This window comes from Anguilla rostrata, chromosome 2, assembly GCF_018555375.3.
Source record: "Anguilla rostrata isolate EN2019 chromosome 2, ASM1855537v3, whole genome shotgun sequence".
Lineage (NCBI taxonomy): Eukaryota > Metazoa > Chordata > Actinopteri > Anguilliformes > Anguillidae > Anguilla > Anguilla rostrata.
This window is the reverse complement of record NC_057934.1, coordinates 35,401,259-35,428,248: the sequence shown is the minus strand read 5'-3', so window position 1 is coordinate 35,428,248 and position 26,990 is coordinate 35,401,259. Positions and strand designations below refer to the sequence as shown.

Sequence of the window (26,990 nt, the reverse complement as noted above, 5' to 3'; positions counted from 1 at the left end):
GGGCATAAGCAGTGACCCCCTCAGATCAGTTTTGAGACATTACATTACATTTATTTAGCAGACGCTTTTATCCAAAGCGACGTACAAAAGTGCACATCATGGTCATAGGAACGACTACAAAACCCAGGTTCGATATGGTACAATACTCATTTTGTAACGTGTGAGGCAGTGCGTGGGGGAGGGAGAGCAGTGCGGAAGACTGGAGGTGTTGGGTATTCGGCGGGAGGGCGGGGGTTGGGTGGGGCGCGCACCGTGTCGTAGGCAGTGAGGACCTTGCGCAGCAGCTCGGGCACGGGCCCCTGGGCCTCCATGGTGGGGTAGGCCTCGCTGAGGTTGACGGTGACCCGCAGGGTCCGCTCGCTGTTCAGCAGCCAGGTGGACACCGTCAGGATGCACTGCTTCATGTTGGCGGCCGGCGTCAGCCCGCACAGCTCCTTGAAGGACACCAAAGCATTCTGGGAAAACAAAAGCAAGATCACGGGAGGATTCGGTCAATGAATCGAAGAATCAGAGTTAGTGTTCACTGGATGCTGAAGAACTAAAGTTTTTGGAGATACTATCATCACAGGCCAATTGCTTATTATAACTTATAGTCAGGGTTGGAATTACAATCAGGCTTTTGGGGGGTCTCGGGGGGGCTCAGGTCTTTTCTTTTTGGGGGGGGGCGAGCTTCCCTGGCTCCCTCATAATTCAAACCATGTGGTACATTTTCTCTGAGCTCTGTAAAGACTGATTCAGCAAATACGTGGTTGCAGCATGTGAGCATTTATTTCAGAACATTCTGGAGTCAGGACCATTGGACACCTGCAACCTGGCTGCAGCAGATGCGTGAAAGGCGTACTCCCACAGCAAATCGTCTGCGCAGCTCAGCTGGCGGACTGCAGAGCGGAATGAATAATGCTGCGCGCTGGCTATGCGCATTTCAAGGTGCGCAAACGCATGCATATTAAATTCTGCTTTGGGATATGACGGGGAAAATAACTTCTGGGCCTCTGAGCACAAACACTGAGGTAACAGGCATGTCTCTGCAAGTAAGAGAGACCAGGGAGTTCATCAGCAAGCGAAATGCTGAGCATTACAAACACAGGCATTACATTCGACTGAGGAGGCTTCTTCGTGAATGGCTGGATTCGTGCCCGAGACCGGAGTTCTGATTCCGATCACGGGTTAAGGGCCCAACGGCGTCGCCGGCCTCATTCACAGAGAAGGGGGATCCATTAAAGCGTTTTTTTCCGGATCGTAAAAGCCCGACTCCCCCCCCTCCGCCCACCACCCCAAAGCACCCCCAGCTCTGCCGTTCCCACAGCGGGGGGAACCGAGCCTCGATTCAGGGCACTTCCTTTCAGATCCGACACGCACGGCACCTTCCACTGCCTCCGCCAAAAGACGGAGGTAAAAAAAAAGAAAGAAAGAAAAAACTACGCAAAGGGAGAAAGAGACGGCATTTTGGACTCTGCTTGGGAAACCCTCCACACAGCGTGGGAAAGGGACAATCACACACTGGGAGCCCCCAGGCCCCGGAGAAAGGCCCTATTATGCGGAGACGGCGTTATCCTGGGCCCTGACCTCGTAGGAAAAGAAGTGGGGGGGGGGCTGGCTGAACACAGGGATTTGTGTGCAGTGCTGCAGACGAGCGGCTAACAGCGCCTCCGATTCCGAGCTCCCAGGAGAAGCCGGAGGAACTTGGCGCTCTCTCCCTGACCCCGGCTCGGTTTGTTTTTCAGGTTCGCGACGGGCGAACGAAGGCGGGGGGGGCGGAGCCAGCGGCGCGGCGAGTCCGTGCGGAACCGCGGAATCGCCGGGCTGCGTGGAGACCGCGCGCTTCAGAGAGAGAGAGGTGTTTTTAATTAAGCTGTTTGTGTGGTTGTGCCCCCCCCCCCCCCCGTTCCCAAAGTTTCAATTAAAGAGACGTAGGAGGGGCTATCTTAACACGCTAACCAAGGGAGCAGGGGCAGGCTGTTCTCTCTCTCCCTCTCATCCTATTTCTCAGCCTATTTCTCACATTTTGGGAATGATAAGCCATGTAGTCCTAATCAATTGCCATCCAGACCCTCTCCCTCTAAACTCTCTCTTTCTACCCAAAAGATCAATGTGTTTTTGTTTTTCAGCCAAAATCTACCTGCAGACAACTCAGTGTTAAGAAAAGGAAAGTACAAAACTGCTGGCAATAGAGACTTATTGTTCTGAAAGCCATTTGTGAAGTGGAAATGAGCTGTAACAAGGAGCTCTCGTTCCCTAATCCGCAGTTTCAGCTCTCGAAGCGGCCAAGACCTCAGAGGAGACTCGAGGTCTAAAGGCGTGTTTCATTCTGAGCGCACCTCTCCATTCCCCCGGCAACAGCCGCTTTTTGAAAGCCGAGACACCGCGGACGACCCCTGGGCACTCCCCCCGGACGCGCCCTCGACAGATCCCCCCCCTCGCGGCGAGAGGCAGGGAGTCAAGGGCCAGAGGTGCCGACACTCCCCGGGCCTCCTGCTGAGGCCTCCTCCGTGGCCTTAGGGAGAGGAGCGGGGAGAACTGGCAGAGAAGCCCTGCCATGAGAATCTAATTTCTCCCCCGCTCCTCCCTCTTCCCACAGGCCTCCACTTCACTTCATTCATTCATTTACTTACTCTATTCCTTTATTAGATCAACGTTTGATTATGTGGCAGAGGCCGGGGCTGGGGGGGCGGTTGCCGTGGGCACCCTTGCACGTTAATGGGCTCACAAATCTGCAGTCAGTGATAGCCGATAGCCCCGGCTGTTGTAATCTCACGATTTGCAACTCTGATCAAATACTGAGGTCCAAGCTCATGAGCTACCTATTATTAAAGCAGACTAATAATTCAGCAGAGGCCAATAATAACAGTTTCCTGTTTACCAAACATATAACAGTATGACAATTAGTCACACTCATGTTTTTGCCTTTCCAACCTAGAAGTAACAGTAAATGACAAGATTAAGACTTACACGAGATAGTATCTCCTCAGTGTTTAGACTATATTTGCTCTCAAGACTAAGACAAACGACCCAGTTCAAAGCAAATGTTCGGAAATAAGGTCAGATTTACCATGCCGATATACTCTTCTCTTGATGTCAATGGATTTTTACATTAAGCGCACTACTGCTGGAGGCAAGCACGCCAGTGAATCATTTATTGCCACGTTATTTAGCACAAGCCTACGCAAAGGCTTACTGTAAGTTCCATGTATTAATGCTGTGTATAGGCTATATGCTGGTTGATGTCTTGGTCTCAATCCACTGGTTTGAGCAATCAGTGATTCAAGATGTAGGCCTACTGTAAGATAAAAATGAAACATTATTTTGGCTCCTTACGTTGCCAACTGCTTTCTTAACTAAAAAAAAAGCGAAGCTATCATAGATGGTGACTCAAACATCACAGTAAGCAATGATGCATGATCTGCCATTTGGGGGTGCAATCTTGTGAAGACTGGACAATGGCAGAGGCTTAATTTGGTGAACTGTAGCACTGATGTTATATACCACCTGTAGTGTTAACATGTGCCACCATTTAACCTAGCACACACAGCACATACCACATAGTTTATACCAGATATAGTTTCTATGGTAAAGATATAAATGCTGTGAGCTTTTTTTAAATGAAGGCCACAGTTTAATGACAGATGGGTTATAGGCACCACTTGCTAAGGGACTGAGTGTGGAGTTGTTTTTCCATTTGTGGTATCCATAATCAGTTATAAAACAGAGCCACTCAATAACAATGGTATTAATTACAGATCGCCTTGCTGTGCTTTTTTATCAATATAATGAATTTGCATGCCAAAACAAATGTGGAATAAATAAACAAACAAACAAAACAAATAAGATTTGGCACTATATTGAACGAGGCACTATGGTAAATTTAATTTTGTGTTTAGAAAATAGTGATTTCTGAAAAAAGTAGGATATAGCTTGCCGTCTACTACCAGATATTAAAAACATGTGTTTTCTTTTTGCAATTAACAGATTTGAGGAAAAAAAGTTGGCCAATGCAATAACAATCATTACCAATCCAAATAGTAGGCTAATTGGTAAGACTTCCAGTTCAGAATTCCAGGGAAAGGAAAGTCATATAAACTATAAAATTAATACTGTATATTAAGCTAATCACAGCATGACAAAGTGGAAGACTTTAAGCCCTTTAAAAGCAAAAATACATGTTGTTCTGATAGAGATCATAAGAATTGTAGGGCAAGAAATAGATGACTTCAAGCCAAAGAATGTTTCACTACATCCTCTCATTACTTATTTCTGTAGCTGGTGTAGTGACATTAGAGCCGCTTACAATGTGCTGTAGTGAAAATAAGTACTGCTAAGCCCTCCAGAATCCCTCAGCCCTAAATCCTACAGGAAACCCTTTATCACTCTTGGCGGTAAAAAGTAGTCAAGATATTCTCATTTCTTTATCCAGAAACAGCCTATAATTGACTCATGTCCAATGATAGCCTAATCCCAGGCTTCATGGCACTAGCAGTTCTCGTGGTGTACGATTGGTAGAATGATGAACAAACAGCAACAAACAAACAAGCAAATATGAAGAAAGGACCAGCTGTGCGCACCTACTGTAGGCTATTGGGCTGGTGCAAATTATTACATTAAATAAAAACATTAATTTATTCAGCATCTTCTGTTTTAATATGATTCTGGCCTGGGGCAAAATATTAATTATGCATTCATTACATGAATTTATTTCAATAAATATGAGAAAGAGCCATTGTATTCAGCTGCAAAAGCTATAAAAAAAAACATCAAAGACGGGTGGTGGGATTTATCATTTCTTAAAAATGGTTCACTAAAGCCAAATCTTTGATTATGAATAGAAAAATAAAACTGTGTACCTCTAGGTTACTGAACTGCTACATATAGCATCCAGTGAAGAGGGCTTTCATTAAAGGCTCAACATTATGACAAGTAGTTCCATTGCTTATTATTCAAGTATAAGGAGAAATAATAGAAGGTAACAAGCAATGGTTCCCTCCCTACTGAAGATGGCTGAGGGAATTGAACTCTTTCAAATCCCTGTGAGAGAAAAACCTGGCAACTCAGAGCTCTAATGATTACTTCTTTCATAAAGCCCTTAATTGCCTTATCTTTAACAACATGAAAGTACAGTATGCAGCAATTAGTGACACAACTCAATCTCAAGCTACTGACTTTGAAAAATGTCAGCAGAAAATTATGGCTTGAGCCCTACAAAGATGACCCCCAGGTCTTCTACTGTTAACTCATTTTAACTGCACCCTTAGCCAATAATTACAGCGCAAATCCCCTCTCCAGCTTTCATTTTTATTGCCATTGTACCTATCCAATAACACCACTCATTTATGAGTATGTATTCGTGTTCCCTAAAACTTTTCAGGTTTAAAAAAAAAGTGTACTGCCAGTATGAGAAAGAACCATGCAAGACTATTCCTAAAATCATTATTCACCAATCGATAAATTATGGTTTGATCTTTAGTCATTGCACATTTCTTTTTTCCTCTGACACAATGATTTATTGAAACATGACATGCGGCTTGTTCAGTACCTGCACATTTTCTCTGAGGTCGGTAGCTTCTCTCAGGGGTTGCGTGGAGGCCCTGAAAAGCTCGTCTATCACCTTGATCCCAGTAGTCTTTGTGGAGGTGTACTCACGGGCTTTTCTGCCCTTCCTCACTGAAAGTCCCCGCTTGTGACCCTTGCCCCCTCCCCGCCGGTTGGTGATGGCAATGTGCACAAAGAGTGTGGTGTTAGGCAGAAACTCCCCGGTTAAAGACTGCAAGGGAAGATGGCGGTATCCGGGCTGTAGACACTCAAAGGGGATGGTGTACTGGCCGATGAACTCATCCCCGATGTAGTCGTCATCCAGTACCACGAAGCGCAGCACCGCCAGCTCGGGGAGGTTGATCTGGAACTCAAAGCTCTCGTCAAATATCGGGTTATCCCCATTCTGGGATACAGTCTTAGTCCTTTGCTCTGCGCAGTCAGCAGGGATTCCATGGATTTCCACATATATGTAGGGTTCCACCACGTCCCCCTTGGCAGCTGACCCCTTTGGCTTGGGCAAGTTCTGCCCACTAATAAGCTTAATGTGCAGTAGCTGGGCTGAAACACCCGGCAAGGAGTCCCGAGCATTGGCACTGAAGTACGACACTTCCTCCCTCATGATGGCAGGCCGTAGAACATAACCACAGTTCCCATTCTGCCGGAACCATCCCAAGTTGAGGTCCATCATCAGACCAGGGGTCTGGAAATTCATAGCTACAATCTGACATCCACACTTCCAAAAGTCCTGAGGGTTCATGTTGCTGGCATCGATACGCATGGGGCTGGGGTACACCCTAGACAGGAACCTCTTGTTGTAACACACAAAGTCCTCTGGGTATTCATTGGCAAATCTGTTAGCATCAACCTCATTGAAAGAGCACAATTCAGAGTAACTCTGGTACCTCTTTGATGTCTCAAAGTCTCTGAACTGCACTGACCTGCAGAGGGTGACCAGATCAGAGAGCTCTTTGCACAGCCGCAGCCGCCTGGATCCGATCCCATTGAGCTGGTCGTTCTCTTCAGCCCCTACCCTCCTCGACATCTCCATGCCTTCATCTTCATCAGTAACCTCCCCTTCAGAATCAGGGTAGTTATAGGGCAACCGCTTGCCTTTCAGAAGGATCTTTCCTTTCAGCTTCTCAGGGCAGGGTAGGTAATGTTCTTCGGAGTTAGGGAGGTCCACATACAGTTTGTCCCCAAGGATCTTCTTCAGGTGCTGTGCCATGACCTTCTGCTGTAGAATACAGCAGTGAGTTATCAGGCAGAGGATGAGAGGATACTCAGAGTTCTCAAAGGCATACTGGTTGATGACATCCAGGACCTTGCAGAAGGCCACCTGAGAGGCAATGGAGCTCCCCACGTAGATGTGGGGCTCGTTGTCTGGGCCATCCCAGACCACCACCTCAAGGCTTCGGCAGCCCATCTTCAAGGCCCTAATGTAGCCATTGATATCTGAAGAGCCCCAGAAGTGGTCCTCCAGGAGGGACGCGTTGTGCGAAGAGTTGATATAATAGTGGGAGAGAGGCTGCGTCATGTCCTGGCAGACTCGTTTGTGCTGAGGGTCGAAGATGTGACACTCGGCGGAGAGGAGGTAGTGCGTAAAGCCATCAATGGAGAGATATCCCCGTTCCTTGCCCTCCATGGATGGCTCAAACTTACGGACAATGTCCATGCACATCTCTTCTGTCACCCCTTCCATCCCTTGCTCCACTTCCACAAAGAGCATCAGGTCCTTGCAGTCCAGGTACTCCTTATTGCTGGAGAACTGTACTAAAAGAAAGAAGATTTCTGGGCGCGTGCACAGCTCACAGTAGGCTTCAGTGAATGTATCAATTGTTATCTCCTCCCGGCACTGATCTTTAGTCTTCTGAAGCTCCTTGAACTTCAGCTCTATTCGTGATGCCTTCTTGCCAGGGTTCAGTCCCCTTATGATTTGGGTGGCTATGGAGATGTCGATGTGTCCCTCCTTCTGCACATCAGCTACCTCAAACACTGAACCAATCCAAGAGTTCCTTAAGCTGGGCTGGCTGGGTTCAACAACACCCACTGTATGCCTACCATAAGAGACCAGGTATCGGAGGCCCATCACCCATGTGTTGACCACGTCAGCAGTGCTGGCCACCAGGTCCAGGGACTCGTAGTTGTCCCCGTAGATGATGGAGAAAGCACACTCCTCGGGAAACTGGTCAGAGAGGCCGTTGCTACGCAGCACGGGGGTCTTCTTTCCTAGCCGCACCTCCTTGATGCTCTTGATCTCCAGTTTGGCCTTCTCCGAGTCCTTCTTCGAGGGCTCCCAGCGCAGCCAGCGCATGTCTGAGTCCAGCAGGAAGTAGCGGTTGTACATGCGCGAGTTGGAGCGCACCTTCTTCATCTCGCAGCCCTCCATCATGAAGGCCATGCAGGCTGCGGTGCTGTTAATCGTGCGGTCGTTTGGCATGGTGCTGAACGACACCGTTTTCTTCCGCACCTGTTTCTGCTTGGAGCCATCCTGCAGAGACAACGAGAGACAGAAAACTGTTACAGATCATATTCTGCCCATGCACACTGAATTCATATCTCTACAGAGTAGGCACATAATGCATATCCAGAGAAGAAACATAGCTATATGCAAAAACATATAAAGTAGCACAGGCATAAATGGGCATAAATGTACTGTATACATGAATACACACTGAGCAGCTGGACAATACAACATGAAGATGAAGATGATTATAACGAATTATCTAATTCTGATGCAAATCCTACACTGTCCAGAAGCGCACTGCAAACAACTTTCTGGGCACTAGTTCTGCAGCTCTTGTCCCGGCTCATAAATGTCTCACTGCAAAGCAAACCTCTCTTCAGACAGAGACATGGAACACACATCTCCATTGTATGTCATGCACAAAAGCAGAATTAATGTTCGATGGATACAAGTGGCTGCTTAATAAGGTCGTCCCCTTCAGTCAAACTGCCGCACAGTAAAATTATGTTTGTGACTTCATCATTATATTCACAGAACTGAGCACTTGGTTTACATGCCACACAGAATGAAAAATATAATAAATGAAAGCTAGTTCGTGACAAAACTAGGAACTGGACAACAATGTGATCTATTACTGCTGCTGCTGATCATATGAGAAGTGCACCAGGATTGTCCGTGTTAATGGATGTGAGGAGCACTTCCCTGGCACCAGATGCCACCCCCACTATGATTCTTGGCACACTAGCTCTTCTAAAATAGGCATCGAGACGCAACTGGGGTTCTGCTTGAGAGGAGCGAACACCCACAGGATCGCTGCCAGAGCAGCCAGTGTGAGGCAGCACAGCGGGGCCTCTCCAAATGGAAGATCAAAGCCATTAACCGTCATCCTTCTTTCATTGGACAGATCCCTCTGCCGGGCACTAACCTGCGCCAGAGTCCCTGAGAGACACAGACCTACAGAAGACGCCATATAAAACGATCAGAGCAGTCAGGGCGTTCCCAGTACGCAGATGATGTGAAAAGGCTAGAAGTTTGCGTAAAAGGGGAAATACATACAGGAAGTACTGTTTATGTTTTTTTACTGCACTGAATGTATGCGAAAGTGAAGGTTGTACTGTAGCGCGTACTTTTCTAAAAAAAAAAAAAAAAAAAAACGACTTTCTGAGCTTCAGCTTACATTTTCAAAAAATGTTTATACACAAGCTTCATGAATTTAACTTCATGAACTTTTGGTGGAAAGCAGTGTTAAGAGTGTTCATTTTAAAATGAAACCACTCAATTAACCAAGACCAAATCAAAATTAAATTCCCAAGATTAATTCAGTTTCATTTGCATAGCACATTTTACAGAACCACTAGTACAAAGACATCTTACAGAAAAACTGGAATTAATTGGGTAACTACTGTTGCAAGAAAAGTTGCAGCTTAATTTTACATTGTCACAGCTTTGAATTATCTATTGTAAACAAAATGCTTCAAAGCTAGTAGTACATTTAATGCTTTTCCCGTTTTCATGGTCCCGCTGCACTGCAACCTCCTGTCGACATCGGGAGACTGCAGACAAGTATGAGCTCTCCTCGAAAGCATGTGCAGCCAGCTGCCACTTCTCATCACTTTGCAGTTTGCAAGTTGGGTTCCTACAGGCATGAGTCAGAGGAAGACACTTCACAGGTGGCTCAACAGACCAACTTGCTGGCACCTGATCAGGCGCTGTCATCCTGGCCAACTGATATCCACCCTGGGATCACAGGTATGGTCTGGATGGGATACCAGGCCATGGGGTCCATCCATGCATTAGAACAGTGCCTTAAGCTGCCCAGTGTTGCCCAGGATATGAGCTTGAAATATCATGAATAAAATATGAGGTTAACTGATCTCACTGAATATGTCTATAGATTTCTAAACAGCACTTACTCACCTAACACCGATTCAGCATTTAGGCCTCACACACTGATTTGAGTGACTTTTTATGGTGAATAACATCTGAATAATTTATAATCCACACTGTGAATAAATATCCATTTTCAATGACAGCATGAGCAGTGTCATCTTTTTCCATCACAATATCCCACAAACTCTGCAGCAAACAGCCCTCAGGAAAAGATATGTTGACCCCAAGTTATTCAGCCCAGTGGAAATTAGAACTGCACCCATGCTACTCATTGGTATTGTTAAATCACCTACTTATTTTTTATTATTTTAGCCGTGAAAAAAACACAAAATGTCATACCTTTACTGAATTCTCAGCGTATTTGATTTATACTAAACATACCTCATTGATATTGACAAGGTAAAAAATGTTGCGACAGGCTACTTGAATGTCCAAGTCGGGTTGCCTCACTTATGGTGTATTTTTTAGATGATCTGTCTTTCAAATTTAATTTTACTCTAGGTTTCCGACAGTAAATCACACGATTTGAACATAAACCTGATTATCTACATAAACCGGAATTTCATGAATAGGAAATTGTGCTCGAGTGGGAAAAGTGACCTGATGTGCACTCCCATCAAAAAAATAAGTACACAATGAAAGTATTCCATGAAACAAAAAAACAGAATCCAATTGGTATCCAATCCTGGTAAACGACACAAGATATTACACAGGGTGATATAAAACTATTTGTAAAAAGAACTGTGACATTCTACACTGTACCTTATGTTTACATTTACATTCTTATTATTTAATATTCTCTGAGCAGACACTCAGTCAAAGTACTCTTTTCTGTGAAAGGTAAGAATCTGGCAACCTACTGTACCTGAATAGATTTTTTTTTCCATCCAGCTATTCAAGTTTTTCCTCCAGTATATTCATTACTCATGTAACAGTTTAACAAAATGAATGAATTGCTTATTCCATCATTTCTTGTCCAAGCTTAGAGAACATTCAATTTTGCTTCATGAACACATCTTTAGTTACAGAATCTTTGGTTTCTATAAATGTCAAAAACAGTCATTTAAAGTGTCTTGCATTACGAGAGTTCACAAGCGGCATATAATTGTGAAATCCAATTACACTGGGCATTTTATTTGAGAGAAAGTACACCGCATGGGCAGAGGGACTACAGGCAATGCATTACATTCCACACTACAGGCAACAAGGTACTGCAGAAAAAAAGCTAGCACTGATCATAATCATTGTGCATTTCACACTGACAGCAGCTGTTAACGTGTTGAGCACACGATGTACTGTGGGGAGGAGCTAATGCTGTGGAAACCCTAGGATCCCTCACAAATTTAAACCCGCACTATCGCCTGGGGACAAAGCCAGCAGTGTTCTGCCATGCTAAAGTCATACTCCTCTAATAACTAAGCCACAATTAGCCTACAAACTGTGATGCCTAGGCTTTAGGGCTCAGCCTGCATTTGTAGTGAGCACCTTCAGTTATAATAAGAACATAAGAACACATTATTATAATACATGCTCTTCCACATTAATCTCAGCAAATATATGAAAATCCATTGGGGTTAAGTAATTGTAAACTGGATGAACATGAACAACTGGTTGACCAGCTCTATTGATAATTTACACAAATATCTTGACCATGCACATGCATGCATATGACTACAATGTGCTAGCTATGTGTCAGGGGTGGGGGGCAATTTGGAATTTCACTTCAATTCAAATTTCATTTGAATTTCACTTGGATGCTGTCATGGTAACAAGAATAAAAAAAATAAAAAAAACTGGGCCAAAGTAGCCTGGTTGACCAAAAGCAACAGAAACAAATGCAGCGAGAACTCACGGCATGTGCACGCAGGGACCACCAAGGCAGCATGGGATTCCAACTGATCTGGAACGTCGGAATACGAACCGCCACGATTAATATTTAATCGCCCTTATTATCTTTCTCACAAGTACGGAGCATTTGCATACAGTTACAGTACACCGCAGTACCCGGAGAGCCACTTGGGCGTCGCAAAACATGAATCATCTCCAGTATTAATGCTGTTAGCTCAGCTGTGTGAGGCCTGGGAACACCCCTTCAGTCCAAGAAAAACCTCCATCATTAAAGCCACATGTGACCCTGAGAGATGCATATGGGTGCTGTTTTTTTTTCAGTAGGCCCCACGCACTGCCACCATTGAGCCCAGGAGGGATATACCAGGGGGATGAGCTTCAAAACAGTGAGAAATACACTTAGACCGCTGCCTGTCTATTTTCTGCATACTCCCAAACCATTGCTTTCACCGCAAATATACATGGTTGATGCCACCCACTATAATTGTGAGATCGCATAACAGAGCTCTCTGCATCTCTTGAATCTCCTTCACTCTCGGTCACTCCCTCTTAACTTGCACATATCTGTGTTTCAGACGATGGTCAAAATCAGAATTTTTTTTTTCTTTTGTGTTCTTTTTAAGGAGAGAGCTGGCACATCTGGGACAGTCCTTTACTTAAACTTAAATCTAGACCACAAGGGTGGGTGTGCCTGCTTGTAAGACATATTGTTTCAGACTATGCGGGAAAGTCAAAGGAGCCAAGAGTTTGGTGAAGATTGGTTCCAGACTTCTTTCCAAATGGGCCCTTTAGTAGGCGCACCAAAGATCTAAGGTCAGAGGTGAAGCTCTCCACAATTAGTGAACTCACTTGTTTTTTCATCAGCTCAGAAGGAAACAAACCACAACACTGAGCTTTCTGTTACAACATAATACAGCTGAGACTACCTGTTTTCATTGCCTGAAAATATGAAAAATACAGACTCAATGCATAAGTGCTTGATATTCTGAATACACACAAAATGATATAATGCTCTTTCCCTAGTAGCTGGTAATATAAATGAGCCTGCAAATGAATTATTGATTCTTCTCCATTGTTAATGATGACTTGGAAAGGTTTGGAAACACAGACTACTTGAATAAAACAAAGCAAAAACAGAAGGAGAAGAAATCTGTCTTGGGGACACTACTAAGTCCTAATAACTTTATCTTACTGACAAAGATATCTGTATCGCTTTTTTCTGGATTCAGTTCAGAAAGTGAATTTTTTGACACTTACAGTATTCCATTTTATATTTTTTTGCAAAGAGCCGCACCATAACAAGAGGCTGCAAAGCCATAAATCAAATTCCAGAACATTCCTGTCTTATTCAGTCATGCAGAATGTTATGAACTGCGTATATCTGCCCGTGAAGCAATAAGACCTTTTAAAATGGTGGGCATTGTTTGTCACAGTTTACATACTGAACTTTGAAAAGTAGACAAAAGGGTTCAAAAGTCAAAGGCCAAGTAATTTATGCACTACACAAGTAACTGTCCAAAGACGTCTCTACAGGGCTATATATAAACACAAACATTGAAAATGGATTCATTTTTATTTGTGGGGAAGACTGCCTGCCTCACTGTGCAGACACTGTGTAGTCTCACAGTGCTGAATGGGCACACAGGTGAAGGAGGAAAGTAAACGGTGTCACCCAAAAAGATGAGGTTTCAGAGCTGCGGGAACAATGAAAAATTTAACAGGTCTCTCTTCAGGGCAGACTTAAAATGGATAAAAAAGTTATATTAAAAATGAAAGAAACGCTAAATGGCCTGTGCGTTCTATGCAAACACGCTTGGCCACCACTGTTGTTTATCGGTTGCGGATGCTAGTAACATCACATTGTTGAGTAGTACAGTACCTTTTACGACAGGCTACATCCGTGGCTGAGCTGTGTCTCCTAAAGTTTTTGCGCACAAATTGTAAGTCACTTCACTGCATCCAAGTACCAGTAACCTCAATTCAAAATATCACCCTGCCCAGTAGTTTCTGAATCTTATGTTTCAATAATAACTAAGGACAGTAAATGGTGCAAGATGTACCAGCCTTACAATTCTGGCATAGAGTCTGAAGACATGTCTGATCTTATCGAGCGTCAGGCAGAAGGAGTGTGCTTTTTCACCCCCAGGCAGTGACCTTATGTAGACACAGAAGGTGCAGTGTTGCCGCAAACGTGAACAAAAATTGACCATCATCACAATACTCAAAGGAGAGGCAACTGGAGTCTTGAAGGGTCGCATTGGAGCACGGAGGCCCAGAGCAGTTTCATCGGCCACGGCGCTGCCTCCGGCTACAGTCCCCCACCAGAGCCTGTCGCTTTAAGTGGCTGGAAAATCTGCAAGCTGTTCCTAATGGAAACTATCCGGCAGGGGCTTCCAGACCTAATCCTGTTTGAGCCGCTCACAGCCGGTGCATTCCTCACCGCCCGTCACTAACAGAGGGCGCTGAAGTGAAGCCCGCGGAGGTGTTCGGCAATCTCTCGCTTTTTGTTTGCAAATTCTGGGCACGCGGTTTGCCCATCTGGACCCTGGCACGCGTGCGTCGCCGTGGCGACGGGTCCCGGAGATCGAATCGTGGCGCTGACCGATAAGGGCCATGTGTCTGAACTTTACTACGCATCCCTCGAAGGGTCTCCTGGAGGCCAGTGCTCTCAGGAAAAAAGTGGCTACGGCAACTGTTTCGTCCCGCCGTCTGGGGGACGGCAGAAATGCCTGATTGGATGAGAGGTAGCTTAATAAAGGGAAGCTGACGGGCACAAAAGGGCACTGCTAGTCTGACAGTTCCATTGTTCCAGGCAACACTTTGTTGATCACCTTTTCGGTGCATTTAATTTCGGCAGTGACACGACGGGAGCTGTCTGGGGAAGGCAGTAAACACGGTGATGATATTAAAATCAGACCAAAGAAGCACATAGGCCAGACAAACAGGATTTGTGACAGGAAATCCTTGAGGTGACAGAATCAGTGGAATGAGCAGCAGCGAGAAAAACACATAATTAAATGAAAAATTTTATTGTGCAGATTTCCTGTCAAAGGGCTGACTTGCTTGTTTTAGTCAAAAAAGTATTGAAATGGGCTGTCGGTGGCGCATTCAGCAAATACGTTGTTTCTCGGTTCAGCAGTGTATCTCCTGGTCCAGAATTTAATCCTGACTATGCCAGAGCAGACTGTGGAGTGCACATGTGAGGTGTAGCACAATGGTTGCATATTATAGAACACCCCTGTTGGAAGTATTTATAGTTACTTTGCCCTTTTCTGCATTGTTTGGTTGCCTCAAAGTTAGACTTCCTGTTTGTAGCCTCCACTTCCTGTCCATGGAAGAATATTTGTCTATCAATACGTATTTCCTCTCCCTGTTCTGCCCCATTTGGAGAGCAGGATACTGAAGTAGGCCAGATGTCCAAGCCACAAGAAAATACCCTCTTTTATAACCCTTTTATAATGAAAAACCATGGTATTTCTGACTGGAGAGGTGTAAATGTGCTAGATAGCTTTCTTGCGAATTTACTACACTTTCTGATATTACTGATTTTCAGTGCTTCACTTCCTTTCTACCTTTCCAGCGTGACTAAAGTAGCACTTTGGCAAATGCAGATGAACTTAAATTTGGCCTGTCTTCATCAGTTTTTTACTATCTGCTATACAAATACATTTTGAGGGACTAAATATTGATTGTGGAGGTTTCTTTTAAAGCACATATTCTGTGATGCAAGCACATGCAACTCTAATCAAATAGCTAATTAAACTTGATGTTACTACAGATCCAAAGGAGCTGCAGTGCCCTCTAGTTCAAGCAATTAGGCACTAAATTAAACTCATGAATGCCACAGCAGACCCCATTTAACCCCTTCTAAGGTAACCCCATAGACTTCCACAAGCATGAGTGAAAAACTGTCCTTGGGAATTCTAGCTGCAGAGAAATCACTGTTGTTCTATAAGGGATAACATGAACTCTATGTGTAGTTCAGCCAGCTGAAGATGGCATAAACCTGCATGACAGATGGCTAAACACTGGGGCTTCAACAGTACACAAAAAAACTTGACTCAGTACGCAACTCGATATTGACTTAATGGTTTAGGACATTTTAAATACAGGATACAATTTCACTTCGCTTGCTAACATGGGTTTTGTTCAGTTTGTTTAACCGAAATGTAATAACAAACAGATATGCCAAGATTTATCCGCACATCCTAGGCAACAGTACTGTACTACCAACAGACTCTATTACCTAAAACAGTAAGGACAAAGAGTTCCCCGCAGAGCGATGCTTTAATCGATGTCGATGTACTCCGCAGTGTTGCCCTCCAAAAAACCTGGATGGCCAGCAGAGCTTCTTGTGACAAACCAAAACTGTCACCTGGCCCTGAAGGTTCTCCCTTCACGACATTAGTAGAACCCGTCCCTTCCTCACCCACGACACTACACAGCTTCTTGTACGAGCCCTGGTTCTCTGTCGTCTGAGCTATTGTAATGCCCTGCTGGCTGGATTACTGCCCAAATTCACACACGGCAGGCCACATTTCAACACCCGTCACTGGCTTCCAGTGGCTGGCTGCTATCAATTCAAATTACAGACACTGGCATTCAAAGCTGCATACGGTAGTGCCCCTTCCTAACTTCAGACACCCACACACTCTTATCAGACATCTTGGTTCAGAATCATCCCACCAACTGCCAGTCCCATCTCTTTAATCACCCGATGGCCACTGCTTGAGGCTCCGGCTCTTCCCTACCCTGATCACCCACAGTGGAATGACCTTCTTTGAGTAATTTCTTCGAATCATCATTAACCACCAATGTCTAAAAGCTCACATTTACAGACAACAGCTAAATGTTTCCAGTTCATGTAAAATGAAGACTTCTCTTCTTTGACCTTGCAGGTCTTTATGAATGCACCTTGAAGATGGCACTATTATAATTGTAACTTTGCCTATATTTAGCTCTTGCAGAGTTTTCTCAACATGTCAATGCACTTCTGCAAGTCACTCTAACTAAAAGTATCTGCTAAATGACTAAATTCTAAATTGTAGAACAGAAGCATTAACAGACAGAGTGAAGGTTAGTAAGGCACGTGTCCTTGTTTAAAACACAATTACACAAATCCATGGAGGGCAATCAACGCTATAACCATTTCATGTGAAAGCTGAACAATCTGAGCAACAGAAGCTGCCCACAGCCAGCCCCAGCGAGAAGCTGTAACAGTGGCTAACTTGATGTACCAATGAAAAACACTGGAAAACATTTAAAATAAGATTTTTTTAATTAGCTACTCCCTAAGAAAGGGAACACAGCCATTCATCAGACAGGCCCTTAGAAACACGAGTATGAGAGACCAGCGTTTGCTCTGATAGGTCAAACAAGAAGGGAGGGAATTAAAATGCAGCGCAATGAAGCTTAACTGCCTTTCTGAAGTGTTCCCAGCACAGCTCTCTGTTGCAGAAACACCGCTCACTACAACGCTCACATCTATGTTGTTTCACATTGGCACAGCACTTGTCTGGTTTTGATTTCCTTTTCACATGACTCCACCATCCTGTTAAGGACCGAATGAGACCCGAAGCTCTGTTCTGCCCCAGATCAACAGGCTGCAGACAGAAAAGAGGAAGAGGAAGAGAAAGTGAATTCTGGTGGTGCCTTCTTCAGGCTAGACAAGAGCTATGGAACTCCCAGCATGGGGGAGAGTCAGGGTGATAATTAGTTTGAGAGAGCAGAACAGCAGCTACTCAGCCAGACAGCATCAAATAAATAACAAAGCTACGCAATAACAAAGCTACGTTGGAACTTTTTTTTTTGCTCTCTTCTCTTCTTATTCGCTCTGATCTTTTTCTACTTTCTTCTCAAATGTCCTCTCATTCCTTCTTTCTCCATCTCGTTCTCTTTCTCTCATTTTCTCTCTTCCCTCCCGACTCTCCAGGGCACTTTCAAAAGGCTTTACCTGCGGCCTTCTGTCTGGAGAGGGGCTCAGTAATAAATGAAAGCTTCAGTAATAAAATCACCTTAGTGACCAGGCACTTCACACACCCACTGTGGTGTGCTGGGGCCCAGCCTGGGGGGTGGGGGCAGGGGGGGCTGACAGTGATGGAAACCAGCAAGCCGCAACACGGTCCTCACCTCATGAAGGGGGGCGGGAGTGATTTTGCTTCACACACTAATGCGCACGTTTCCTCTATGTCTGTCAGTCCCTTTGACCTCTGCTAACTGGATTTTGGTTGCCTAAGAGTTTTCCACTGATTGTCACTTTTGCAGGAACAGTAAAGGCTGAAAATACAAAATGCTGCATCAAGAGCTTTTAGAGGTCTCTCTGACATCAAGTAGCTTCCTAACATAAACCTAATCCCCAGTCTCTGATGGTTGAGGCTGTGACTTTCTTTCAGTATCTCCTGCAATTCCATACACTTATTTCATGCTACTATGGTAAAACCACACAGTGACACAAATAAATGCCTTTGAATCTTTTTCTGTTTCATGATTTAAAAAAACAACTCTTAGGATTAAGACATGGACATCAGATAAAATGTATGTGGTATAGCAGCACCCAGGTGAAATAGGACCCAAATCTTTTGAGAAAAAAGGACTTTTTATAGTCCTCTGCTCCTGCCATATGACTGCCAGCGAGCTCTTTGAGCATGCCAATCAGACGTGGATCACAGAAGAGGCGTAGTGGGCAACACGAGGGCTCGTCTGCCTTTTAACATTACACGCGCAGGCCGCGGCTTTCATCATCCACTGCGCCTTTGAAGGTTTAAATCTCACATCTGCACATCTTCAATCAACAGAGCGGGCCCACACGGCTAATACTTCTGGCACTCCAATCCAACCTGTCGCTCCCTGGGGCAAAAGCACACACCTTCGGTTTCCTTTTCTACCACGTACACAAACACACACGGGGTGGCAATTCCCGATTGTTTGTTTGCTTGACCGTGAACAAGTGTGACTCTGATGCATTTCTTGTTAAATTCCATGGAGGCTTAAGACTAAAAGAATGAACACTGTTCCTCTCCTCACTAAAGGAATGAACACTGTTCCTCTCCTCACTAAAAGAATGAACACTGTCCCCTCCTTTTACTAAGAGAATGAACACCGTCCCTCTCCTCACTAAGAGAATGAACACTGCCACTCTTCTCACTAAGAGAATGAACACTGCCCCTCTTCTCATTGAGAGAACGAACACTGCCCCTCTCCTCACTAAGAGAATGACATAGTATTTCTTCTCACTAAGAGAATAGAGGCTGGCCCATGCCCTCCCTAAGAGACAGATTAGCAGCCCCACACCTCACCGAGAAAACAAACACTGGCCCCTCACCTCAAATCACACACGCTCTGTGAGAGGTGTCAACCATTGGGTGCAATCTGCCACAAACAGATTTGGAGGAAGTAGCTGCGTATATTAATGGCAAGCTGCATCTGTGTTCCAAAAATAGAGGCAGGTCCTGCTGTGAATGCGCACAACTCTGCCACACACAGTGAAACAGCTGTCAGTTCCGCCGACGTTCCAGCACGCTACTCCTCTCAAATCCCCGTCCTAGCTCCGCCTACTCCTATCCTGCAGAGGGCACTTCATGAGACCTCCAACTGGCTGGCCACAAACAAAATGAATGCCGTTATACAACAAATGGGGGCATTTGGATGAGTAAGCTCAGTGAAAAAAGTTCCCTTTTTTGTCGTTAACAGGAGGATTGTATTGGCTTTGTATTCAATTCTGCAGTCCTGGTTTTTGGAGGGCAACCAGGCACAGTGAAACAGCTTTATGATTCACTGTTCTTCAAAGTTTCAGAAGCATTTTACCTTTCTGTTCCTCACTACCCTTGTGAGCTTGCAGCACCTACAGGTCATGTTCTAGGCAAACTTTAGTGCTAGGGACTGTGAAATGTTGAAACAGGCCTTCTCAAAAAATACAACCCAGACCACTTGGTTTTGGCAGGTACTGCATGTTTTCCGATCCAACTCATGCCTACAAGCAAAAAAAAAAAAAAAAGTGTTTTTTTTTTTTCCCCCCACTTTTTGCAGCTGGTATGCCTAAGAACTGGGTACCAAACACACTTTTAATAACATGTGGATTTGTTGAACTTTCAGCAAAAAATAAACTAAACCTACGGTGACCTGAAATACAAGGTTCAGAAGTCCACACATATTGACAGTTCTATTTTTTTCCCAGAAATTCCACTCACCATATACGTCGGAATCAGAATGAATGAACAGTGCAAGATATCTTTGTAGATTTAGCCTGTAGGGTGACCAAAACCTTTAATCTCTTTTAACCTCTGGAAGCGATCGAAAGTTTAACGTTTACAAATCTAAAGGTCAATATGTTTTTCAAAATGAACCACCAGGGAAGTGTTGAGGTGAGCGTACCAAACACACAGCAAGTCAACAGGCATTACATGGTTGTTTCAGAAATGCTTGGCGTGACCAATCAAACGCTTTCTCTGGGGTTTCATTTCTCACGGAACAATCAAGGGTACATTTGAATTAAAACCAATTAAAGAGAATCAAAATTCTTGCAACCTAAAAAAAAAAACACTGAAGGACTCCCTCCGGATTCTTCCCTGTTAAATGTGTTCCCATCTCAAACTGACATCCCAGGGAAAATGAGGTGAACAAGAGCTCTTGAGGCACAGAAGGCATCCTTTGAAGCTGAAACTTTGAAATTTCAGACAGGGTAGAGCTTGTGGGTATGATGCTGGGGCTGCAACTGAGTCCAACACAACAAACAACTGCACTGGAGCAGAGATGCGCGGGAGGCACATTTACACAAGGGCACTCCGAAGGCAATAATGGCTCAGGCATAGCAACGGGCCCTCTTCTCACATCCCCCCACTGTCTGTGGAGGCTTTCCTGGTCCATTAGCATCCAATACCCAGAATTCAGGCTTCATCTCCCACACCCCACACACCTCTGGGTCAGATGCTGGAAATGTACAGAAAACACTAGCCTGAACTTTACACTGTCATTGCTCTGATCAGAAGTGTTTCTGGATTTGTCCTGTTGTTCTCCCCCCGTCTGGACACAAGTTTTCTGTGCAGCCTCATGTAGCAGGAATTGCAATGAAATGGCGATTACACCGCTATGTGCAAATTCTGCAGGGTCCTGTATGTGAACATCAAACTGCACTTTCTTGCTAGAAGGCAACTATGTTCCCTGGTTTTCCTCTGGGATTCTGGGCCCACACAAGACAGCAAGTGCTCCCTCTCGCTGCATACATAAGACTGATATTACCGTTTATAGACTCCTTGAGGGTGAGTCACCCTGCCTGTTCTTAGGTTTAGACCGATGATGGGCAACAAGGACCATATCTGTTTCTGGTTTTCATGCTAACTTCTGGACTTAATTATCTAATCAGCCCAAACATTTATGCCATCTGACATTTTAGCTACATTTCTTTATGATGCATGAATGACAACAGAGGATTGCTGTTATGTCCCAAAACAAAACGTTTTATCGTGATATACTCTACGAGCAAACCAGTGTTGGTGAATACAGCTAATTAGCTAATTTAGCCGAGGTAATTGGTGGAAAGAAACCTGCACACCGGCCCTCCAAGACCAGAATTGCCCACCCATGATTAAGAGTGAGCGAGCACTACTCAGGGTCAAAAGTCTTTACTGTGCTTGGGTGTGTCGATACCATCATCTGTGTCCAATATCAGAAGTAAGAACAATTATAGTAAGCAAACAAAAATAAAGAGATTTTAGTAGCATTCATGAGTAGGTCTGTGTATTACAACAGGGCAACTAAGCCCTGCTGCCAGAGAGCCAGCTGGTTTCACTTAACTCACCTCACCTGGTTGCTAGGGCATGGAGAGGCAGGAGATTATACAGTGAAAATAAAAACCAGCAGACGGCTGCATCCTTCTAGGACTAGCAGCACTGCATTACAATGATGTACAGTGTGCCATATGATGCACTGACTTAAACTGAAATGTACAGCTGGTTTATGGACCACTCACAGATGAGTTTAAAACTCTTCAACCTTGCTGTTAACACTAGAATCCAAAGACAACCACAAGCATTACTATGTGAACATGGCATCAGATTACAGTGGATAATAGAATAACACTCTTATTTGCACAGCTGGATCCAGTCCAGGTTTTACTAGAAGCAGATTTATTACAGAGTGGAAACCACCTGCTGGTGTATTGCCAATATGTCAAAGGTAAAACATGGACAGGCTGAAACAGCTATGCATTTATTCATCAGGTTCATCCCTGCTATGTCCACAGTTACGTCACTCCACCAGATTCAGTTTACTACTGAAAGCCTGGAAACTCAGGGTATGCCATTTATGAGTGTTGTGTACATGCATCTACACACAAACGCACCACAAAAATAAACAACCTTCGTGCCCTGGCTACGTTTTTAAAGCTGCACAATCAAATGGCTGTGTGGATGCACGGTAAACAAAGGGAAAATGAACTGAAATTGAAACAAGTGGAAGACGAGTGGAAAGCGGGAGGGGGGTCATGTAAGACAGAGATCACCCCCACCCAGCTGACAGGACACTGCATGCCCTACCCAGTGGACATTGATTTATCACAATCCAGGAGCACACTAACCAGACAGCAGTTACAGCGCGAGTCCTGGCAAGCAATGAGAAACGATTCGCCCTTGGAATTCAGAAAGTGAGGTTCCCTCTATGCAGATGCGAGCCTCACCATTCGTCTTGCCTTCCGTCAGACGTCCTCTAAATGTACATCTGTAGATTAGATTCTCCTGCCAGCAACACCCATCAGCCACTTCACTTTCGCTATGCCGTCTCAGAGGACGGCAATTTGAAACTTCCAGTCATTTCCAGTCAGGAAAACCAGCTGCTCAGCTTAACATTCAAGCCAATGCCTTTATGTCTGTGCCATGTCTGTGCTAATAGAATAGAATGTGAGATAGAATTTCAGATGCATGTTAGAACAGGGACAGGGCAAGTCCCATCCCCTGTGGCTGTGTTTCTGTGAATGCAAATAGCATTCCTTCCCAGGAAGAACCTTACCAGAAGCAACCTGTTGGACTTTTTGGGAGGCAAAACAGAATTATCCAGCGATTTCTTAGAAGGGAACGAAAGCCAGGTGTTCCTGAAGCCTGGACAGATGTTCTCAGTGTCTTCTTGAAATTATCCGCTCAAAACAAAGTGCACAGACTGCAAAGATAGGACAGTTCAGAGCATTTCTCATGTCTGAAGTCTACCTGATCAGCTTTGCGCCAGCATAGCAGTAAGATTTCTGAATATCTACAGAAAGGCAACAGTGTGAGGGCAGGGTGGCTCATTTGGTTGAGGCATCCTGCTGAGGTGCAAGGATGAGCCCCGCGGTCCGATCGAATCCGGACTGTGCCAGCGCCAACTGGGGCCGCTAGCTCCGTATGTCGACTTTCGGGACAGCTCAGGACCCGTGTTTCATCACTATCTAGTGGGAGCCCGCAGACTGCATGTGAAAGGTCCTCCTCTGGCTCCACTCTCTGCAAGCTTAGCTGCGGTCTGCAGTCTAAAAAGGAGCAGCTGGTGACACCTTGTGTGTCAGAGGGCAACCGTGGATGTGTACGCTCTCTCAAATCGGCAGTGGGGTTGCGGCTGCAAGACAGCCAGGCATTTATAGTACAAAAAAAAAGAAGACAGGCAATACGCAGCCAAGGGAACTGGGAGCTGTTCCAGCCGGTGGTGGCAGGTTCAAATCCCAGAAAAAGGCAGTGCGGCTGTGTCTCTGAACATGGCACTTCAAAGCAGTATACAAACGGTCCACATCCGAGCTGCCAAGTAAATTACACCGGATAAGAGCATTTGCTGAGAAAATAATACAGTAAGGTTATGTAAAGAGAACTCTTTATGTTTCCTTTTCGCGTATGAGACAGCAAGGCCACGGTGTACAATTCCACCGAGAGCGACTCTGTGTGCTCAAGCCAGTGCCAAGGTCCACGATCCTATTCCGCACAGCGGCGGTAAACCACGGAGATTTCCGAAGCACCTGTCTCTTCCGTCCCTCGGCAGTGTTGCAATGCAGATAAAGCAGGCAGAATAGATGTTTGCCTGCAGAGAGGTGTGAGAGAGAGGGAGGGAGGGGGGGGGATTGTGCTCAGGCTCTGTGCTTAGGGAGTGGAAAAGCTCATTCTCAGGTGATTTAAGTCTTTCCATCTAATAATGACCGGAAATCCCCAGAAGAGCGCCAGGCGAGCCCGAGGCGGCCCGCCGCCAAGCAGAGCGGGGTCTAATTACCATGGCGGAGCGCAGCGGGCGGCACAGGGCTACGGCAGGGCAAAACAACAAACCAGAAAAACAAAAAAGCGCAACGGCGCTCTCAAGACCACGTCCGCAACAAAACAGCCGGAAAACGCGGCATGCGCAGACGATCCAAAACAAATGACTGAACATACATAATGCATCGAGATTACTGCAAACATGGTATATGGAGGCAAAAATGTCAAAAAAATAATGTCAAACTCACCCCCCCCCCCCCACTAAATATAATAAGAGCCGCTTAGGTTCATCCTTTTGCAAAATGCAAATGCAGCCAATCACAGCTTTGCATTTTGGGTCTTTCAATTATTAAAGAGCTTTATTAATCATTATTTAGAAAACACAGCACAGTGCATTTGAATAGGCGTAGCCGGTTAGCAGTGAGAGCCGGGCTGTCGCGTGTGCGTGTGAACACGCTCCCCGCAGGTGCGCTGCGTCGCGGTACGCCCCGGGGCGTGCGTCCCCGCGCTCGCCACTCGCCGTGTAGCTGCTCATCTCCGCCTGCTCCCGGCCCCTTTGTGCCAGCGGCCTTTCTGAAGGTCGCTCCCTGCGCGCTCCCTCCCCCCGCTGTCCCCCCAAACCCCCCCGTCGCTGATAGCGCACGCCACCCCAATTTGCGTCCGGCGTGCCGGCACACTATCGGCGCAGTGGCATTTCCAGGCCTCTGCAGCAGCAGGAGCAGAGAGGCACGCGCCTCTTATCTCCCAAATTACCAGAACAATGAGCAAGCGGGAAGGGAGGGGTGAAAGCCCTCTCAGAAAGAGAGAGAGAGACAGTGAGGGAGGGAGGGAGGGGGAGAGAGAGAGAGAGAGAGAGAGAGAGAGTAGTAAACCTAAAACTGATACTGATATTCCAAAAAAAAAAAAGGCCAGATGTCAGGAAAACAGGTTCCAGGTCTTTCAAGACACCACTGCCGTAGAACACACCCTAAATTACACTTACCTTGGTCTGACAAACTCAGCATCGAGGAGCTTTACCAAGGCAGTGAATGCAATAAATGTAAAAACTCAAAGACCACTCCATACCATTAAACATATTGGTTAAAAATCTTTGACAGTGTTATCCAGCCCATTGCACTGTATGGAAGTGAGGTATGGGGTTCTCTTAATACACTAGAATTATTCTAAATGGGACAAGCATCCAATAGAGACCCTGTATGTAGAATTATGTAAAAACATTCTAGTACAGAGGGAAACACCAAATGATGCACGCAGGGCAGAATCAGACCATTATCTGAGATTCATATGCAAAAAGGGCATTTAAATTCTGAATACACTTCAAATCAGGCCCTCAACACACATTGCAGTTTAAGGAAATGAAAGCCCAAGAGCTCAGTTATGAAAACAATCCTCTCAGCCGGTACTGAAGCTGGCTAACCCATTAATATGACTAACACAAAGAACAGACCAGCTTCATACCAGGACTACTTACCAGCAAAAAATCTGACTAAACCAAATTATTAAACAAACCCAAATCCCCTACCTAGAATATTAGGATAATGCACCCAAAAGACAAAACAGACTTGATTGCTTTCGGATTCGAAAAATCTGGATATAAGAATTCTTTAATTCTCAAAATATCAAGAACATCTCTCACCTGACAAAGAAAAAACTGAAAATCCTGTTAGGAGGACACTTGTGGGCAAAATACAAACAAGCCTGCCAGAACCCGAGGGACACTGAGTGACCACATCACTGTTATTATTTAATTCATTTATTTATTATGATTTACACTCTTTTTTCCCATTATTATTATTATTATTATTATTATTATTATTATTATTATTATTTGTACTACTATACTGCATTTCCTACCAATAAAACATTTTTGGAATTGGAGAGAGAGAGAGAGAAAGAGAAAATGGTGGAGGGACAAAAGACAGCGAGAGGGATCGAGGAAACCCGGGGGATGGAGCTTCACAGGAAATGTGAAGTAGGGAGTTTGATATTAGTGGATATAGGAAGCAATATACCAACAAACATCAACATATTATTTTGAATATAATGAAGTGTCAGACAGTGCCAAATTGCAAGTGGCGTGCAGCTTCCCCCATGCACACACACGCCATGGAAACTGTGAAAAGGACGTGTGAAAACTTCTGAACACTGCACAACGGCTGGCACTCTTAGGCACACTCTGTCCACCCATCATCCCCAAGATAATTTAGTATTCTCTCAGCTCTTTTCCTCGTTTTTTAAAAACGAATCTTTCCAATGCCTCACATAACAGATTTCTGCTGACACTCCCCAAATAATACTGCTGAAGAAAAAGCAAATTGCATTTTTTTTTCATTCACAAAACACAGTGCCATAGCTTTTGCTTGGCAGCGGTAGAGGTGGGATAATACGTTTCTGAATTGGAAAATTTGTCTTTTTGAAAAACAACGCCTACCAGGACATTGAGAGACTCTCAGTTTCCCAAGAACCAGTCTAGATTTGAATGTGAATGAGCCCATGGATCCTGTAAGTTGTTTGCTTTTTCATTTTTGATGTTTACCCTTAAGAGACTAAAAAAAAAAAAAAAAAAATTCCAAATCCATCCTTTTCCCTGCTGACTTACAAGGCACTTTAGTGCTTCCCGCCCTCCCAGGGCCTCACGGATGTGATATGTTAAAGTGTACGCAAACAGAAAACCTACAAAGCCCAGTGACGTACACTTTTAGGAGTATTTTTAGTACGGGCCTGACACCTACCATCCTCTATGCGGACAGAATTACCAAAAGTAATTATGAAAAACGGCTCAAATATTTCATAAATGCCAGTGATGAGTGTAAAGTAAGCACTGTGACGTTTTTCAGGCCTTCGCTGCGAGTCTCAAAGCTAGTAGGAACATGCAATATTTACACAGCGGAATGTTAGAAGCTGAACCGCGCGCGGGGTGGAAAACGGAAATGCGTGCTTACGGGTCATGAAATCCACATCTCCAGGCGGTGTGCAATATTCAGACGATTATAAATAAATGCATTACGGGATAAATCTTTCACAACCGTCACCGGGCCGACTGGGTTTCTCCCTGTTCGTCTCAGCGT

At 44.9% G+C, this 26,990-nt stretch overlaps 1 protein-coding gene across 1 annotated transcript in view; it reads right to left on the bottom strand.

Moving 5' to 3' along the window:
• plcl5 (phospholipase C like 5) overlaps positions 1-26,990 on the bottom strand; it is an 81,067-nt gene that overhangs the window by 20,945 nt on the left and 33,132 nt on the right. Inside the window, exons 3-4 of the mRNA XM_064321807.1 lie at positions 5,528-8,014; positions 252-455 (exon numbers count right to left, since the gene is read on the bottom strand). Of these exons, the coding sequence (XP_064177877.1) occupies positions 252-455; positions 5,528-8,014 (2,691 nt within the window). The remainder of the gene's footprint in view (positions 1-251; positions 456-5,527; positions 8,015-26,990) is intronic.